Genomic DNA, 20,674 nt, shown 5'->3' with positions numbered 1-20,674 from the left:
TTCAAGTTAGAAGTTACACAAAATATTAAATATGACTCTAATAGCACCACAATTTCATTCACCAATGTTATGCAACATATATTTGTATTTTAAGTTAATTATTTGTTTGAATATCACACTACTTTCTGTGGGCGACAAAACTTTTGTCTTGCCAAAATCTGACCATTCTGTGTCCATTAACTGATTAATATTTCTGCATTGATGCCAATTTATTTTCTTAACCTAAACCACATTTTGGGGGGTTTCAGCTTTCAAAAGAATAATTTATACAACCAATGGATGAATTTAACGTCCGGTTATAAGCTTTTATTTACATAACATGGATAACCGACATAACTTCTGTCAGGGAGTGTATAAGCAAACTTTGCCATACCATTTGTTAGTTAGGTTAGGTTCACAATGCCGTGGTTTGATGGCTTCAGTCAAGAGTTTCCATTTCATTGTCTGAAAATTGGATTCAGACGTGCCCCTGACAAATCTGTTACATTACAATAAAATGAACTAGTCAATTGTGGGTTCTTGTATATCTCCGAAAAGATGGACACCGCTACAAACTCTTAGTTCATTGTAATGAGTGGCTCCATCAGAGGTATGTCTGAATCCCATTTTTCAGGGACCGCGATGAAAACCATCCAACCACTGTTGAAGACAGTGTGTACATAGTTCTTAGAGACAGTCATAATAGTTGGTGCTCCATTTTCGAAGATACAGGTCTATCTTGGTAATGGCAGAGTACAGTTTTAAAAGATTTTCCAAGTACAACTCAAGAACTTTAAATTTGCAGAATTTATGTTTTATTTTTTCATAATGGAAATGTTGCTTTTTCCTTATTGACATAATATTACATTTACTACATGGTTCACCTTGTCATGCATTTTCTTGTCAATTTTCTGAAATCTCATTTGCAAAAAAAGTTTTCAAAAATTACAGCAAAAATTCCTGTTGCTTTGCCATATTTTTTTAAAAGAAAAAAAAATAAAGCACCCGGACTGCAATGTGTTAACCCAATCTAATATTTTATAGTTATGTTTGCTTTAGGTTTCAGATGAATTGCAACAAATTGCAAAGTATTTTCTTGGCAAGAAAATTAATGTAGTCAAAAAATCACACTATGTTTATTGAATTTCAGACCTGCCACAATATGATCAGCTTTCATTGTGTCAGTGATTTTCTCATTAGCTCAGGAGAAAGGGATAATGAGGACAAGGCAGCTGATATTGAACTGCCATGCTGATGTAAACTATAAGAGCAGACTGACTGCTTTTAAGTGGGCTGGTGGGCTTTACAAGGAAAGCCATTGCTACTTGGAAGATTGCCTCTAAATAAACCATTTATCGGATCATCAAGAAGTTCAAAGAGAGGTTCAATTGCTGGTAAGAAGGCTATAGGGTGCTCAAGAAAGCCAAGCATTTGCCAGGATCATCTTCTAAAGAAGATTTAGAGAGGGGATCATTTCAACACCACTGCAGAGCTTGCTCAGAAATGGTAGCAGGTAGATGCCAGTGTGCCTACACGCGCAAAGGGTAAATATTTTTTCGAGGCTGGCCTGATGTCGAAAAAAGCTGTAAAGAAACCACTTCTCTATGAGAAAAAATGGATAGACTGATATTATGCAGGAAGTACAGGGATTTTACGGCAGAGGACTGGGGTAAAGATATTCTCTCTAATTCAGACTGTTTGTTATATCTGGAAGAATGATTGTCCAGAGAAGAAAAGGTGAACATCACTCTCAATCATGCCAATAGTAAAGCACCCTGAGAAGAAGCGAAATGTACGTTGGGGTGGCAGGGATGCCATATACAGATCCTCCATCCGTGTAAGTGCAATCTGTAACTGCCTCACTAGCAGCCTAATTTGCAAGGAAAGTTATATCCCTTCACTTTGCACTAGCTACTCTAGGCTTTTAGTACATTGCATTATACTAGCACGCTGGATGCTGGACTGCATTATCTGTTATGGTCTTCCCTGATTGGATTGCATTTATCTTGGATACCCTTAATATATATGTAATTTCATCTTGTTTAAATAAATTGTATTTTATTTTTGCCACTTTATACTGTGGTTTTCCCTTGTAGTGCATACACGTTATTCAGTTTTTTGTTCCCTTGATATTTAACATGGGTTTAATTGTAAAGTTATGCCTAATAATTTTGCCTTAGAACATTGCCAGGAATAAAGTATGGCATCTAAACATCCTCCAATAGCAACGTTTCCCAACGATTTAGGAGCAATTTGGTGATGAACAATGTTTTCCAGCATGGAGACCATGTCACAAGCTAAAAGTGATTACTAGGTGGTCAGTGAAAAAAAATTAACATTTTGGTCCATATCCTGGAAACTCACCCGACCTCAGTCCCATTGAGTTTCTATAGTCAAGTTCCTAAAAGCGATAGAACAACCAAAGACACAGAAAATGTGTAAAACTCCAAGCACTAATTAGAGCAGAATGGGTTGTCATGGTCATCAGTCAGGATTTGGCTCAGAAGGTGATATTCAGTGTGCTGAAGCGAAATATGGTTCAACACTGTAAATATTGAGTCTTTGTCTAAGCTAGATATAAGAAAAACTTACAAAATACCTATAATTGTACTTCAGTAATCATACAGGGTGGAGCGCGGTAATTTGCTTTTTTGCACTGCATGCTGTGGCGGCACTGTCGGTCGAAGAGAGGGGAGAGTGGGTGTGGCTTACAGTGGCTGATGGGAGATTTGTATTCCTCTGCCTTTCAGTTGCCATCATGCAGTGGACACGTGAGGAGAGGTCATTTTGTGTTGAAGCGTATTTTTCAAGTGCCCACTCGATCATTGCAGTGCAGCGTGCTTTTCGTTTACAATTCGCTGTTCCTCCACGTGGACGTGTTCCTGGACGGCAATCAATTGTAAATTGGGTGAATGCATTCAGAACAGCAGGGAATGTGTCATGTGTACGAAGGGGACCTGAGAGAAGGATTACAACATCACAAAACATCGAGAGAGTTAGAGCAGCAGTACTGCAATCTCCGAAACGCTCTGCTCGGAAGCAATCATTTGCTCTTGGCATTTCAAGACGTTCTCTCCACCGGATTCTTCATGATGAACTGAATTTTCACCCGTATAAAATGTGCGTGGTCCAACATTTGTCAGCATGGGACTATTTGACACGGCGGACCTCTTGTGAAGACATGTTAGCAACGATACCCCGTGACGCAATTGTGTTTTTTTCTGATGAGGCACATTTTCACCTCATTTTCACTGTGTGGTGCGCCATATCACGAGTAGGCATCATTGGTCCTTACTTTTTTCAGGATAATGGTCGTGCCATAACTGTGAACTCCGAACGGTACTTGTCTATGACACAGGATTATTTTCAGCCGGCTCTTGAGGCAATGGAACTAGAGGATACATGGTTCCAACAGGATGGTGCCACTGCACACACAGCGAGGGTTACCATCAATTGTTTGAGGCAAATGTTTCCTGGACGGCTTATCTCTTTGAGGGGAGATGTGAACTGGCCAGCACGCTCACCAGATTTAGCCCCATGCGATTTTTTCCTTTGGGGTTACCTGAAGTCTAATAATAATAATAAATAATCTTTATTTTTATATAGCGCTAACATATTCCGCAGCGCTTTACAGTTTTTGCACACAATACCATCACTGTCCCCAATGGGGCTCACAATCTAGAATCCCTATCAGTATGTCTTTGGAATGTGGGAGGAAACCGGAGTGCCCAGAGGAAACCCACGCAAACACGGAGAGAACATACAAACTCTTTGCAGATGTTGTCCTGGGTGGGATTAGAACCCAGGACCCCAGCACTGCAAGGCTGCAGTGCTAACCACTGCGCCACCGTGCTGCCCGATCAACCGTCCCAACACCTTGGAAGACCTAAGGAACAATATTGAAGCTGAAATTGGCAGAAGACCAGTGGATATGCTTGTTAGAGTTCATGAAAACTTCAGAAAACGTATGCAGCAGTGTGTGGATAGCGAAGGTCGACATTTGCCAGATACACTATTTAAAACCATGTAATTTAAAAATTCCATTACTGTTCAGTATAATTAAAATATAAAATAAATTTTTCTAATGATCATAATTTTTTTATTTCATTCCCAAATCAGCAAATTACCGCGCTCCACCCTACAAACATCTAACGAAAAGAGCTAAAAATGCTGAAGCAGCAAACTATGTGAGAACCAAAATTTATGCCCATCTCAAAACTTTTGGCCATGACTCTGCTCCCCATATATGTAAAATTAGGAATGAAAACATTTATGCAGTGGATGAACTCCATTATAAACCCATTCACAGCTGTGTTATTGATTGTCCACGTAAGAGAAGCTGTTAGACACAGCTGTAGAGAGAATTCTGTGTCTCTGTATGAATTATCAAAGACGTTCTTGCATTTAAGCATTATGTGCTACCACTAGAGAGGCCAAAGAAACAAATGAGGAAATTTGGCGGACATGTACAGTATGATGTCTCTCTAGTGAAAGCTTTCGTAGATAGGAGCTACAGTAAGCTGACTTACTGCAAGCCATGTCCAGTTGATATAATTCCTATTGTGTGATAGTGGGGGTGAGTGATAACATTTATAATGGATTGACTGTAATAAAATGTTCAAAACACTATTTTGCAAGCGTGACTCAGCCGCTAAAGTGTGAGTAAAAGAATATTAAGAGTCATCTGGGAGCTCGTCTTCCTGTCCTCACCATTCTGAACTCACACACAATGGATAATGAAGGATATTCAGTCCTTTAGCAAAAAGTGCATGAATCTGGCAGAGTGTCAGCTACAGGATAATGCACCATCTTAGAATTGTAGGTCTCCATCCAATTATACCTCCTGCTACTTGTGTAACTTTTATTTATACTGATGTTTTGCGGCCACTTCCCTTCTAGTATTCACTTAGCAAACGTTTCTTGGTGCTGCAATAATCAATTCACGGAAGGGAATCTGTGGCCTTGTAATGTAGATAAATCCTCATGTATGAAACAAGTTCTGAGTTGTACAAAGTTGTAAAATGCCACAAACAGAAATCCAACTGCTCAAAAATGAACAAGAGCCTGGACGTCTTACGGTTATAGAGATCATTTTGATGTTATTTCTTTTGTTTTTAGGTGCAGTTTTTTATCTGGATTATGCAGTTTTTGCATTTGTGGAGGGTTTGTTTTATGCTTTTTAGGGTATGTTCTTGTAAGTAGAGATGAGCGAATTTGTTCAGAAAATATTCACCAGTTTCAAATTCGATTCGGTAAATGACCGAGTTCACTAAGGGTTCTTTCAAGACGTCCGTGCTTCCGGTAACAGCGCAGGCCTCAAAATGTTCCGCACACATGCATACTGATGACATATGAATGACATCCATGTGTCATCTGTGTTACACGTACCAGTGCCTGGGAATCAGCGGCACTGTTCACCCTGTTCCCCGGTGCCGGGTGCTGAAGAAGACAGCTTACATCACTGTCCCCTGCTCATGCTGCAGTCTGCACTAGCAGGGGACAATGTTGAGAGTTGTATTCAATTGTTAACAGCGAGAGCAGGCGGTAGCTGATGGGGAGTATTCATCAGCCGCAGCCTGCGTTAAAAATAAATACATATTAAAAATGACTTGACATGCCCCTGGCATTTTATTTCCTTATTATTGATTGATGGTCTCTCTCATTGAACTTTACAACATCTGGTCCTGACAAGCCAAAGTCACTGGCTTCATGTGGCCTGCAAAGGCGTAGCGCCCTAATAGCCCCAGCCAGGACTCTCACCTTCATGTAACGTGTCGGGGTATAAAAGATGAGTACCTCGCACATGGCTAGAGCCCCGCACCATGTTACTTTCTCACTAAGTCTTTTGATATTTGCTTCAAAATGTTTGAATTTTCTTTATATTTATCAATTTTAAATGCTACAAGTGTATTTTTTTAAGTCGTAAAAGGTTAATCTAGCAAAGACAACCCCTTTACAACAGAAGCCTACGTAATTATTTGCTAATTGCTGTGGTTATGGTTTCTCTAACTCCTAACAATGAACCATTATCACGGAGTACCACCATTCACTATAGCATTGCAAATGGCCATGTTTTTCTATTGCTGCCACCAGCTAGCGATTATGACTTAAGAAAACTTTCTATGTGCTCTTCCTTCAGGAAGTAAAGTGCTTTCCCACATGCCAAAAAGCAGGCTAATTGAATAGTTATTCACGTATTCAATATAATGTTTTACTTCTTGCTATACATGGAACACGTAGATATCCCAAGATAAAGTATGTGTAGTAAGAACCTCTATCACGTGATCAACTCCTTTTTGGAAATTGGTCAAAGTAACAGATGCCTTAAGACAGGGGTGGGAAACCTCAGGCCCCAGGGCCATTTACGGCCCTCGATGACATTTTATCAGGCCCCCGAGCAGATTCTCAGGGACCGCATTCTTGGGCAGAGAGGTGTATTTTGATTACAACCAGCTCATTAAATTCTTCTTGCTCTGTTAGCACACACACAAAACATTAAAGGGCATGCAATGAAAGATTATGTCCTAAAACCAGTGCCAGAGTCAGGATGTTCTTTGTGGGCAGAGTTTGTACGGCCCCCGAAGGATGGTATAAATATCCAAATGGCTCTTGGCAAAAAAAAAATATTCCCCACCCCTGCCTTAAGACAATGCAAGACCAATCCCAAGAACCTATTAGGAAATACATCTAGAAATCAGTCATTTGCCTAATTTTTTTCAATTAATGCCTATTGGAGATGCCTGCTCTCCTAAAACATTAAAGGGTCATCCAGGACTAAATTATTATTTTACTATGCGCCAAAAAACTAATATGCAGATAGTTGTTAACTAGTTAGCAACTGCCTACCTGCTGTATCCCAGGCTGGCTCAGAGTGGTCAGTGACCGCTCCTGCTGGCGTTTCGGTTGCTCCACATCCATAAAGCAGCTCTTTTTCTGGGCTGCTTTGTCGATGGGGTGTGACTACCAACGTCATTCTGATTGAAAGCAGGCTTCCCACAGTTATATAACAGGGAGCTGGCTGTCAATCATAACCACATTGGCAATCATGCCCTGTCAACAGAGAAGAGCAGACAAAAAGCTGCTGCTTTGTTATGTGATATCAGCAGAATTGCTGGCATGAGTGGTCAGTGACTGCTCTGTGCAGGCACAGATCTGCACTGGACAGAACAAGCAGTTAGTTAGTAACTACCTGCCTGTTAGTTCTTGGGCCCACAGTTAAAAATAAATATATACAAAATAGATTTTGTCATTTGTCATTTTTTTTTCATTAAAAACTAATATAGTACTGGATTACCTCTTTATATTGGCTTCTATGGTAGACTACTGGACCGCTAAAGTCTATGGCAGTTGACATACCACTGTGCTCAAAGGTTACAAATGTATGAAACTACTTAAGCAGTTATTCCTTACTTGCTTATTTTAACTATCTACATTCTCACTATGGCCTGTCTGGCATTATTAGTCCAGAGACTGCATTTTATTACATTATATTACTGAGCATGGCACTTTGGCAGAGTGGGCACACACTCTCCTACTGTATATTGTCCAAGAGCAAACGTGTCACATTCAGAATCTTCTGGAATAGATTCCAACTTCCATACTGAGAAAATCATTCAAATGAATCGGCTCCCGGTGCAGCCAGTGATTCCTAAGCACTATTATTACGGCTGGTAATTTACCGCTTATAAAGTTTAGCTAGTATTTTACTGGATTTATTATGTTTTTGCTCTCATCTTCCTTGTCAGAAAAGACAACTGAACGTGACATTTAAAAGCCCTTTTCAAACCAATTTTCTTATGTAATTAAACCTATCTTGTTGTTTTCTTTCTAAAAACCCTCACGTCTATCAATTTGAAAAACTAATTCTAAAATAAAACATTGTAAGGAAGCCTCACTTTATTCTGCTGCTAAGACAATAGCTGGTAAATAAATAAAAAAAATCTAATGCATAAATCAGCTCATGCATTTAACTAGACTATATGTCCTCTCTAATTGTGCTTTCTTTGCAGGAATGCAAGCCAAAGAAGTGGAGAAGCCTGATTATACAGAAGGGAAATAGCCTTTTGATGCAAGATGTTCAAAAAGACGACATGGGAAATTATACTTGTGAAATTAAATTTGAAGGCAGACCAATCAGGCGGACAATCCAGCTAAAGGTGACAGGTAAGAACTGAATCCGATCTTTCACTCTTCATAATGATGTTTTTTTTTATTCTCATCCTTTTTAGAAATAAGGGCTGACCTTACATTGAATGGTTCCTTGTGCGGTTGCTTTTTGTGCACATACCATACTGCCATGCAAAATATATATGTGATCATTTTTAACCAATACCTAAGTTGGTCAAGCTTTTATAAGATTATAAGATTTAGAGAACAGAGCTGTGCTGTGCCACCATTGACACCATATTGCTAAATAATGTACTTGAGTAGAGAGGCCATCACTACCATCCTCTAATGCTCCAATAATACTAATCTACAGTTAGAAAATAGAAAAAATGCCAGCTCACCGATTGTGGAAAATAAAGGTCCAGTGTGCTTGGAACCACGATCTGACTAATCATAAAAATAGAAAGAAATACTGAGAGATATTTCAGCTACTGGTTAAAAATCACTATACTTTATTGAAATATTTAAAAGTTTATCCAAGAAAATATGGCATAGGCCAGAAAACAGAACGCTACACATTTCGAATGCTATCCGGCGTTCTTCGGCAAAGCTTTGACAAAGAATGCTGGTTAGTATTCGAAACTCCGTTTTTTTTGTTCTATGCTATACATTCTTAGAGAATCTTTAAAATATTTTCAATAAAGTTTAGTGATTTGTAACCACCAGCTGAAATACGTCTCCCAATTTCATTAGCATACAGTTACCAAGTAAAACCTCCATACATGAACTAATCTGATAACACTGCTATGCGATGTCTATACCAATTAAAATTCATGTTGGTTGCAAGCCTGTACTTGCCAAGTTATCTGCAGTAGCTGACGTGACCTTAGGGACCACGCAGGTTGCACACCCCAAAGTCCAATCTAAAGTCCACATGCAAAGGTGGCAAATGCATACTTGCCAAAAGTTCCACCGGAAACTTCAGACTTGTCGAGTCCCATCTCCTGGACCAATCGGGAAAACATCCACCCTTGGGCTTTTAGGAAGTCCCACTTTTTCATAGGCTACTTCACAAGCTTTTCTCACCTAAATCGGGACTGTTGGAAAGTAAGCAAATTAATTTTGTAGTTTGATTTACACTTGCTGTTTGGAGTTGGAGTTTGTAGCTTAAGTCTCTGCTATATTTACATTTAGTTGATTGCTTTTTTTCAGAGCTACTAGTTTACCCTACTTGTTCAGTGAATGGAGAGACTAACTAATTTATCTTAAAGGGATTGTCCAATACTGGTGAATGGTGATGTCAAGGCTTTATTTCTGGTGGTCTAATGACATTGTAATGACGTGATTAGTGCAGTCATCACTGTTCAATCAAAGCAGGTGTTCACTCTGATGGAATGCAAAAAGGCTGTGGTCAATGATTGGCTGCACTGGTCACATTGCATAATATTGTGATGCTGGAGACAAAACGACAAAATTGCTAAAATGACGCCGAATGGAGAGATTAATTTGTGTTTTTATTATTTATTTTAGTGTATCGTAGGCATTTGAAAAGTTTGCGTAGTAGTGGGACACCATTTTAAATAGTCACAGTGGTTTCAACAAATGCATATATCAATAGTAAGGAAGAATATAAGAAGCATCTTATTAGACAAATATGCTACTTTTTCACTTGTGACCCATTTCTTGACTTCCTTTCTGTGTCCTGAACTTATCATTCACTTTGGCAACTCAAATCCATCTTGGTTAAAGCAAGATGGACAAGCTAGCTCAGAGAAGTATCAGGTTATACCTCATATTAAACTCTATGGAGAGGGTAGGGGGAGGAAGAATAAGCAGATCCCACACAGTCGAAGACAAAGCAGACACAGGCAGGGCATGCTGCAAAGGGGAAGACTGGTAAAAAAAATTCTGGATAAAAGTAAAATAAAAAATACAAAAACATTGCATTTAAAGAATTACTGGTAGGGAATATGCAGTAGATTGTGTGCCGCAATGGCGACTGTCATGATGGTAAGCACGTTGAAGATGAAATGATCTCTAAAAAAACTAAAGTTAAAGATGATACATTTCCTTTTGTATTTTAGGTTAAAAATTATATATATTTGTACCTAGTCATTTTTTACATTTTAAAAATTACAAAATGGAAAATGAGCGGATACAAAAGTTTGAGTACCCTGAATGGTTAATACCTAGTAGCACCCCCTTTTGCAAGTATCTCAGCTTGTAAACGCTTTTTTTCAGCCAGACAAGAGTCTTTCAATTCTTGTTTGAAGGATTTTCATCCATTCTTCTTTACAAAAGTCTTCCAGTTCTGTGAGATTCCTGGGTTTTATTGCATGTATTGCTATTTTGAAGTCTAACCCACAGATTTTCAATGATGTTCAGATCAGTGGACCGTGAGGGCCATTGTAAAACCTACAGCTTGCGCATTTTGATGTAGTCTTGTGGATTTGTATGTGTGTTTAGGATTATTGTCCATTTGTAGAATCATAGAATGTTAGAGTTGGAAGGAACCTCAAGTGTCATCATGTCCAAACCCCCTGCTCAATTCAGGATTCACTAACCCATCTCAGACAGATGTCTATCTAGCCTCTGAAGACTTCCATTGAAGCAGAACTCACCAACTCTTGCAGCAGCCTGCTCTAATCATTGCCCACTCGTCTCTCACTGTCAAAAAGGTTTTAGAATATCTAATCTGTATCATCTCCATTTCAGTTTCCATTGCTTTTCTTATTTCCATGAGCAAATGAGAATAAGGATTATCCCTCTATACTTTGACAGCCCTTCAGATATTTGTAGACCGTTATAAAGTCTCCTCTTGTTTTTATTGCAAGCTAAACATTTCCAGATCCTTAAACTGTTCCTCAAAGGACATACATTGCAGTCCGCTCACCATCCTGGTAGCTCTTCTCTGAACTTGCTCCAGTTTTTCAATGTCTTTTTTAAAATGTGGTGCTCAGAACTGAACACAGTATTCCAGATGTGGCCTGACCAAGGAGGAGCAGAGGGGAATAAATACTTCACGTGATCTAGACTCTACGTTTCTCATTCATTTCAACTTCAGCATTTTAACACATGGTATTATGTTTGCATCAAGAATTTGAATTTGAATGTGTCCATTCTTTCCTCAACATGGAAAATGTTCCCCATGCCATTGGCTGCAACACAACAGCAAAGCATGATTGATCCACCCCCATGCTTGATAGTTGGTGATTAGTGATGAGCGAATATACTCGTTACTTGAGATTTCTCAAGCACGCTCGGGTGTCCTCCGAGTATTTTTTAGTGCTTGGAGATTTAGTTTTCATCGCCGCAGCTAAATTATTTACATCTGTTAGCCAGCATAAGTGCATGTGGGGGTTGCCTGGTTGCTAGGGAATCCCCACATGTAATCAAGCTGGCTAACAGATGTAAATCATTCAGCTGCGGCAATGAAAACTAAATCTGCGAGCACTAAAAAATACTCGGAGGACACCCGAGCGTGCTCGAGAAATCTTGAGTAACGAGTATATTCGCTCATCACTATTGGTGATATGTTCTTTTCTTAAAATTCTGTGCCCTTTTTCTTCACTCATACCTTTGATCATTATAGCCTAAAAGTTCTAATATACCCTCATTGGTTCAACAACAGAACTTGTTTCCAAAATGCATCAGGCTTGTTTTGATGTTCTTTTGCATACTTCTGTCTCTAAATTTTATGGTGATTACGCAGGAGAGGTTTTCTTCTTATTACTCTTCAATGAAGGCCATATTTGTGCAGGTGAACCATGTACCATAACTCCAGAGTCTGCAGTTAAGAGGTGGTTCTAATTTGCCTCTCTATCAATTCTACAAGGACCTGTCACTGAAATTTTGCTTGGTCTTCTGGACCTTATCTTGACCTCTATTGTTCCTGTTAACTGCCATTTCTTAATTACATTTTGAGTTTTTATAAAGTTGGGAAATTTGTATCACCGGCCTTTCCTAATAATTATACTGAACAAGCCATAACTAAAGTTATCTGAGAATGCAAATCTCAAAGGGTGCCCAAACTTTTGTAATGACACAATTTCCTTTGTGCGAGTTATAAAGTGTAAACAATGACAATATATATTTTTTGCCTAAAATACAAAGGAAAGCTGTCATCTTTAACTTTAGGCCTTCTAGAGATCATTTTATCTTCAACTTTCTTAACTGTTCACAATACAGTAATTTTGACCGTGGGTGCCCAAACTTTTATATGTCACTGTGAGTAAAATAAATAAATATATTCCTGAATTCATGTGAAATCCAAAAAAAATGGACAATGCTATATGCATTCTGTTGCAATAATATCTACAATATGGTATGAAGTACACATATCTATTCTTTTAAAGCAATGGTATAGAAAACTGATGATTTCCTACCACAACCTACAGTACAATGATAACTTGTGCCCTTAGTGCTAGATGCTGTTGATCTCCTGGTGCCCATTCTACACATTTGAAGGGTACCAGGTGATGACTTTTAGAGGAGCATTCCCAGGTTAGCTATGATAGTCTGAGATGGGAATATCTGTCCCTTATATGGCCACAAACGATGGTCGGAACTCCCGTTATTGCTGCACTTTGCTTTTCCTTACCTCCAATCGAAGTGAAACTCTTGGCTGGTTAGGCAATCCGCATGCTTTTAGCTGTTACATTGAGACTGATATCTTATCCATCTCTCAGCCACAAATGGCTAATATTGAAATACCCTTTCAAGGCTAGATTTACATGTGTTTGAAATTCCTTGCCATTAAATGAACAGAAATACAGAATTGTTGCAGAGAATGGATCTATCAAGTGATGAATAAGTTCTATGCCACTCGAATAAATCAGTCATCATGTGTTGGGAAAGTTGTGGGCTCAGCGTGTGAGCCTGCAGGAAAGTTAGGGACACTACATGTAAATATGTAAATATTAGTGATGAGCGAATATACTCGTTACTCGAGATTTCTCGAGCATGCTCGGGGGTCCTCCGAGTATTTTTTAGTGCTCGGAGTTTTAGTTTTTCTTGCCGCAGCTGAATGATTTACATCTGATAGCCAGCATAAGTACATGTGGGGATTCCCTAGCAACCAGGCAACCCCCACATGTACTTATGCTGGCTAACAGATGTAAATCATTCAGTTGCGGAAAGAAAAACTAAAACTCCGAGCACTAAAAAAATACTCAGAGGACCCCCGAGCATGCTCGAGAAATCTCGAGTAACAAATATATTCGCTCATCACTAGTAAATATACATTGTAAGTCATGGAGGGGTTAAAAACGGCAGTAAAAAATGATATCGGTGTCGTCAATGTTTCCGTTTATACGATGAATGTGTCATCAGTGTTTTTCAGGGATATATAAATAAATGACAAAGATTCTCCAATATTTTCCAATGTGAAATGTCAACAGGATGCCATTTGTGTTCTGTATGTGTTTTTCATAGATTCTTAGACTTGTATTGGCCCTTGTTTTCTGTGCTGCCGGAAAAAAAAATGGACATGTCTCCATGTATTTTGCACAAACACATAGTCCATAAAAAACACGCACATATGAAAAGCAGTATAGATTATAATGGGGATATGCTGTATCCATGAAAAAAATAGATACAACACGTATGTGCATCACAGACATGGGTATGAGGTCCAACAGCCCATTTGCTACATTTGCTAACACTGTACATTGACAGTTTTTTAATGTGTTTTTTTTAATTAACCCCTTCACCCCAAAGCCTGTTTTCACCTAAGTGACAGGGCCAATTTTTACAATTCTGACCACTGTCACTTTATGAGGTCATAACTCTGAAACGCTTCAAAGGATCCTGGTGATTCTGACACTGTTTTCTCATGACATATTGTACTTCATGATAGTGGTAAAACTTCTTCGATATGACTTGCATTTATTTGTGAAAAAAACAAAAATTTGTCGGAAATTATGAAAATTTAGCAATTTTCAAACTTTTAGTTTTTATGCCCTTAAATTAGAGTTATATCACATAATATAGTTAATAAACAACATTTCGCACATGTCTGCTTTACATCAGCACAATTTTGGAAACATATTTTTTTTTTGTTAGGGAGTTATAAGGGTTAAAAGTTGACCAGCGATATCTCATTTTTGCAACAAAATTTGCAAAACCATTTTTTTACGGACCACCTCACACTTGAAGTGACTTTGAGGGGTCTATATGACAGAAAATGCCCAAAAGTGACAACATTCTAAAAACTGTACCCCTCAAGGTACTCAAAACCACATTCAAAAAGTTTATTAACCCCTCAGGTGCTTCACAGGAATTTTTTGAATGTTTAAAAAAAATTGAACATTTAACTTTTCTTTCACAAAATTTTTACTTCAGGTCCAATTTGTTTCATTTTACCAAGGGTAACAGGGAAAATTGGACCACAAAAATCGTTGTACAATTTGTCCTGAGTACGCCGATACCCCATATGTGGGGGTAAACCACTGTTTGGGCACATGGCAGAGCTCGGAAAGGAAGGAGCGCCATTTGACTTTTCAATGCAAAATTGGCTGGAATTGAGATCGGAACCCATGTTGCATTTGGAGAGCCCCTGACGTGCCTTAACAGTGGAAACCTCCCAGAAATGACCCCATTTTGGAAAGAAGACCCCCTAAGGAACTTATCTAGATGTGTGGTGAGCACTTTTAACCCCCAATTGTTTCACTAAAGTGTAGAATGTAGCGGTGTGAAAATTAAAAAATCATTTTTTCTTTCCACAAAATGATGTTTTAGCCCGCAATTTTTTTTTCGCCAAGGGTAACAGGAGAAATTGGACAACAAAAGTTATTGTCCAATTTGTCCTGAGTACGCTGATACCCCATATGTGGGGGGGAACCACCGTTTGAGTGCATGGCAGAGCTCGGAAGGGAAGGAGCGCCGTTTGAAATGCAGACTTAGATGGATTGGTATGCAGGCGTCATGTTGCATTTGCAGAGCCCCTGATGTACCTAAACAGTAGAAACCCCCCACAAGTGACCCCATATTGGAAACTAGACCCCCCAAGGAACTTATCTAGATGTGTTGTGAGAACTTTGAACCAACAAGTGTTTCACTACAGTTTATTACGCAGAGCCGTGAAAATAAAAAAATATTTTTTTTTTTCCACGAAAATGATATTTTAGCCCCCAGGTTTTTTTTCCCCAAGGGTAACAGGACAATTTGGACCCCAATAGTTTTTTCCAACTTGTCCTGAGAACGCTGATACCCCATATGTTGGGGGGAACCACTGTTTGGGCGCACAGAATTACTCGGAAGGGAAGGAGCACTGTTTTAGTTTTTCAAAGCAGAATTGGCTGGAATTGAGATCGGACGCCATGTCGCGTTTGGAGAGCCCCTGATGTGCCGAAACAGTGGAAACTTCCCAATTCTAACTGAAACCCTAATCCAAACACACCCCTAACGGTAATCCCAACGGTAACCCTAACCACAACCCTAACCCTAGCCCCAACCCCAACCCTAACCCTAGCCCCAACCCCAACCCTAACCCTAGCCCTAACCCTTGTCCTAACCCTAACCCTAACCCTAACCCTAATGGGAAAATGGAAATAAATACATTTTTTTACATTTTATTATTTTTCCCTAACTAAGGGGGTGATGAAGGGGGGTTTGATCTACTTTTATAGCATTTTTTTGGCGGATTTTTAGGGTTGGCAGCTGTCACACACTAAAAGACGCTTTTTATTGCAAAAAATAGTTTTTGCATCACCCCATTTTGAGAGCTATAATTTATCCATATTTTGGCCCACACAGTCATGTGAGATCTTGTTTTTTGTGGGACGAGTTGACGTTTTTATTGGTACAATTTTCGGGCAGATGACATTTTTTAATCGCTTTTTATTACGATTCTTGTGAGGCAGAATGAACAAAAACCAGCAATTCCTGAAATTATTTTAGGGGGGGGTTTATACCATTCCATATGTGGTAAAATTGTTAAAGCAGCTTTATTCAGGTCAGTACGATTACAGCGATACCTCATTTATGTAATTTTTTTTATGTTTTGGCGCTTTTACACAATAAAAACTCTTATATAAAAAAATAATTGATTTTGCATTGCTTTATTTTGAGAGCTATAACTTTTTTATTTTTCTGCTGATGATGCTGTATGGCGGCTTTTTTTTACAGGACAAGATGACGTTTTCAGTTGTACCATGGTTATTTATATCCGTCGTTTTGATCGCGTGTTATTCCACATTTTGTTCGCCTGTATGATAATAAAGCAATGTTTTTTGCCTTGTTTTTTTTTTTTTTTGCGGTGTTCACTGAAGGGGTTAACTAGTGGGATAATTTTATAGAGCGGGTCGTTACGGACGTGGCGATACCAAATATGTGTACTTTTATTGTTTTTTTTAATTTACATAAATAAATGGATTTACTGGGAAATGTTTTTTTTTCTTTATTTGGGGATTTTTTAAATTTTTTTTTATACATTCTATTTTTTATTTTTTTTACTTTCTACCATTGTCCCAGGGTGGGACATCTCTGTATTAGATCAGATCGTTGATCTGACAGAGTGCGTAGAACTCTGTCAGATCAACGATCTGACAGGCAAGTTCAGGAGGCTTTCCGGCGCCTGCTCTCAGCAACTCTCAGCAGGCGCCGGCTAGCCAGGTCATTTCATGACCCGGAAGGAGTCCGGCGGTCATCTTGGATCCGGGGACTCCTTCCGGATCACCAGAGCAACGCAATCTCATCGCGTTTCTCCGGTGGGAGAACGCAGGGAGCCCCCGTCCCTGCGCGATCCCCCTCTATGCCGCTGTCACTACTGAGAGCGGCATCAGAGGGGTTAAATGCCCGCGATCGGCGCTACCGCCGATCGTGGGCATTGCTGCGGGGTGTCAGCTGTCATATACAGCTGACACCCGCACCCGCTCACCGCGGCGCTCAGTGCGAGACCACGGTGATCGGTGCGCCGTACTAGTACTGCTGCTGGCACAAATGCAGTGCCGGCAGCGCAGTACTAGTACGGCGCATGTCACGAAGGGGTTAAAAAAAACAGTCCAAAAATTATCTCTTTTAGTGATTAGGCAGACCCTATTGTGCACTAATATGCTTATTGCTTGCCAAAGGCAAAGGAGGCCAATCTTGACCGGTGTTTAGTAATAGTACTGCCCAGGCGGCTGGTGCCGCTGTCATACTTAGTCATGTTATGGGTTTTATTTCCTTTTAGTGATAGCTGCAAGACATTATAAGGAAGCCAACACGTTTTGCCTGAAGTCATGTCTGCTGATGCAAACTTGGCTGATGCAAACTTTTGCAATGTATAAAATGAGGGCAGGTATTTTTTTAAGAATTTGCAGGGATCGAATTAGAAATTGTTCAAATTTGACAGGAACTCTGATGTATCAGCATTATAAAACGCCGTGATTATGACTGGTGACAGAGTAAGAGTTTAACCACATACAAACCTTAGTTTTGTCAGGAATTGACAATTGTTTCTATTGTTACCCTATTATGTCCCTTTTTTGTGCAGTAGTTGAATGTGCTGGTGACCTAATATTGGGGTCTATGACGTCCTCTTCATGTTTGTCAGCTTGAATATGAAAACATATGTATAAAACCCTTTGGATGTAAAAAAAAAATATTCATCCACTTATATTGTCAAACTGAATGTGTACAATTTCTGTAGTAAAAGTGAAAAATTCCTGCGCACTTATAATTTTACAGTACATTTAACACCATTATAGCTTCTCATTGGCTCCATATCCACAGCTCAGAGCAAGATTTACTGGAGTAAATGCTAGCCAATATTCAGATTACACATTATGCATCTCTAATACAGCGTAAGTCAAACACGTTCCATTCCATCAAACTGAAACACTCTATTCTCCATTGAATATTTTAACATATATTTTTTTTCCATCTAGATATTATGTCATTTTTATATTCCAGAATACTTCAATAATGAATCTTATATTTTCCTTTGAGAATTCAGATGTATCATAGTCTTACTGGGAACATGAGCTAAACAACAACTTTTTGACTTTTACCTTTCTACTACTCAGTGAGGAAATGCTCTGCCCTCTTAGCAGTTTGGATTATTCATCCGCTTCATCCCAAAACTCTTCTGGAGTCTTATTTTGTTAATATGTGGTAGATATTATTGTTACATATAAAGTCCCTCATTTCATAAAGAGAATCTGTCGCTAGGTGTATGATGTCTAGTTTGACAGGAACATAAAGTACAGTATCCTGACTTTAATGCTGGGTCATTTACTGTGCTTCTTGCTGCATCTTTAATACAATCTCTGTGTACTATGTACTCCTAAATATTAATGAGTTTTGTCTTACCCCTTCTTCTACCACCGATACAAAGTTCTTTGTCTAGGCATGGTATAGGTAGAAAGCCGTCCATAAATGTTGGTGCTGGGGTTATACAGAGCTCATGACTTGAGGTGACTATCAGAGCTGCAGCAGATAAAACAGTGAGTTTATCAAAACTACAGAAGGAAGCCCAGTAAGTATAAGGCTACTTTCACGCTGGCGTGTTTTTCAATGCGTCGCAATGCGTCGTTTAGGGGAAAAAACACATCCTGCAAAGTTGTTTGCAGGATGCGTTTTTGCCCCATAGCGTAACATTACCGACGCATTGCGACGTATTGACACACGTCGCAACCGTCGTGCGACGGTTGCGCCGTGTTGTGGCGGACCGCCGGGAGCAAAAAAGTTAAATGTAACATTTTTTGCTCCAGATGGACCTTTTCCGACCGCGCATGCATGGCCAGAACTCTGCCCCCACCTCCCCGCACCTCACAAGGGGGCAGCGGATGCGCCAGAGAATGCATCCGCTGCACCCGTTGTGCAGCGCTAACAACGCTAGCGTCGGAATCTCGGCCCGACGCAATGCGACGGGCCGAATTCCGACGCTAGTGTGAAAGTAGCCTAAGGGACACACTACTAGAATTGGCATCTCTTCCCCTATTTTTTGTTGCCCTCATATTACGAAGTATAAAACTGCTGACCAATTCCGTAGATCACAGTTTTGCGAGTTTTGAGTTTTGGCATGTTGTGTTTACTACAGTAACCTACAGTACCTAAAGGCTTCTTGGGGCCTACCTGAATGCTATGGGATGTAAGTTTTTTAATTACATAATACACTTTTCTGCTGGCACTTTGTGTGCATTGTGCACTTTTATGCAATACTGGATCCACAAAAACACAAATAGTCTGCAATACACAGGTAACATGATGTAATATAAACTGATGATTACCTACTTAGTGCAACAAACGTATTGATAAATACAGGATTGTAACACATAGATAGTGCTTACCAACTATGCTAAGGGCAAGCTGTTTAAGGAGCATGAAGAAAACGAATTATGTGGTTTCTCCTAAGACCCATGGAAGAACAATGGCTGCTGTTCCCTTCACAGTGTCATAATAAGACCACAATGCAACAGGAACAATCCCACAATGCTCTAGGAACTTCCCATAACACATTGCAAATTATACTAGAATCTATGCATTAAACGGCCAGCAGGTGGTGCTGTTACCTTACAATATGAAATATAGGAAGGATTAATACACACAAAAATACAATGTCTGTAATAACGGAGACATAAAGAAAATGACTAAACGTTCTAGACAGCAATTATATGGCTGGACAGAACAGTGAGCATCTATAGGAAGTTGCTCACCGGATGCGGTTATGAAAACAGAGGCACAACTCCGGCTTAAAGTATGGATGTATTTGCAAAAGACTGCTGCCGACCTGGGGAGGAGGGATTGTGGACCCTATGATAGATTATCCCACAGCGTGGATGCCAGAAAGGAGGACCAGGGAATGGCGCTGTCTTCACCACCTAGAGAAATCAAGGTGCAGGAACTTCAGGTTGCTTCTAGGTAAAATTTTATTCAAACTGATATAAAACAAATTTAAACTATATACACCACCCATTTTGGCTGTTTGCAGTCTTCTTATGGTGTATCTGTATTTGCAGACAGCCGAAACGCTTTGTGTATAGTTTTTATTTGTTTTATATCAGTTTGAATAAAATGTTACCTACAAACTAGCTTGGATTGACTATGATAGAAAGCATAGATAGCACATCTGCGCGCTAATTGCTCTCTAATTATATAATATATGGTATTATACATGCAACCATGCATGTCTCCACATCCTCCATTGTCACTGACAAGCTGTAGTGGAAAAAATTAAGGCAAAAATACGTTTTTAGGGGTTTTATTTGGTGGATTCCACGAATACTCCAATGGTGGTCACTAAGGCTGAAATCCTCTCTCTGTATTTAGGACTCCACATCCCCCCGTGCTCTTGTAGGGCCACTATTTGGACATGCCAGCCATCACTAAGAGCGAAATTCTTTGAAGGCCTTGATACAGAGGTGTGGGAGAACTTCAGCCTCAGCGAAGACCTTCATAGCATTTGCGGGAGCATCAGAACCTAATTTTTGCCTATATTCTACTATACCAATTTAATAACAGGATGCTAAAACATTTCTGAACCTCTCCTATCTAAAGTTGTCCGCATCCTTGTGAGGTCATAACTGGTGACAGACTCTGTTTAATTTTAGAAACCTTTTTGGACATTTTTGACACATCTGATAAAGGTTCATAGAGCTAGATCTGC

At 39.5% G+C, this 20,674-nt stretch overlaps 1 protein-coding gene across 1 annotated transcript in view; it reads left to right on the top strand.

Annotated features, from left to right (window-relative positions):
* IL1RAPL2 (interleukin 1 receptor accessory protein like 2) overlaps positions 1-20,674 on the top strand; it is a 1,239,912-nt gene that overhangs the window by 582,308 nt on the left and 636,930 nt on the right. Inside the window, exon 5 of the mRNA XM_069747077.1 lies at positions 7,989-8,142. Coding sequence (XP_069603178.1) covers positions 7,989-8,142 — 154 coding nt within the window. The remainder of the gene's footprint in view (positions 1-7,988; positions 8,143-20,674) is intronic.

This window comes from Ranitomeya imitator, chromosome 2 (assembly GCF_032444005.1).
Source record: "Ranitomeya imitator isolate aRanImi1 chromosome 2, aRanImi1.pri, whole genome shotgun sequence".
Classification (NCBI taxonomy): Eukaryota; Metazoa; Chordata; class Amphibia; order Anura; family Dendrobatidae; genus Ranitomeya; species Ranitomeya imitator.
This window is presented reverse-complemented; position numbering and strand designations above follow the sequence as displayed.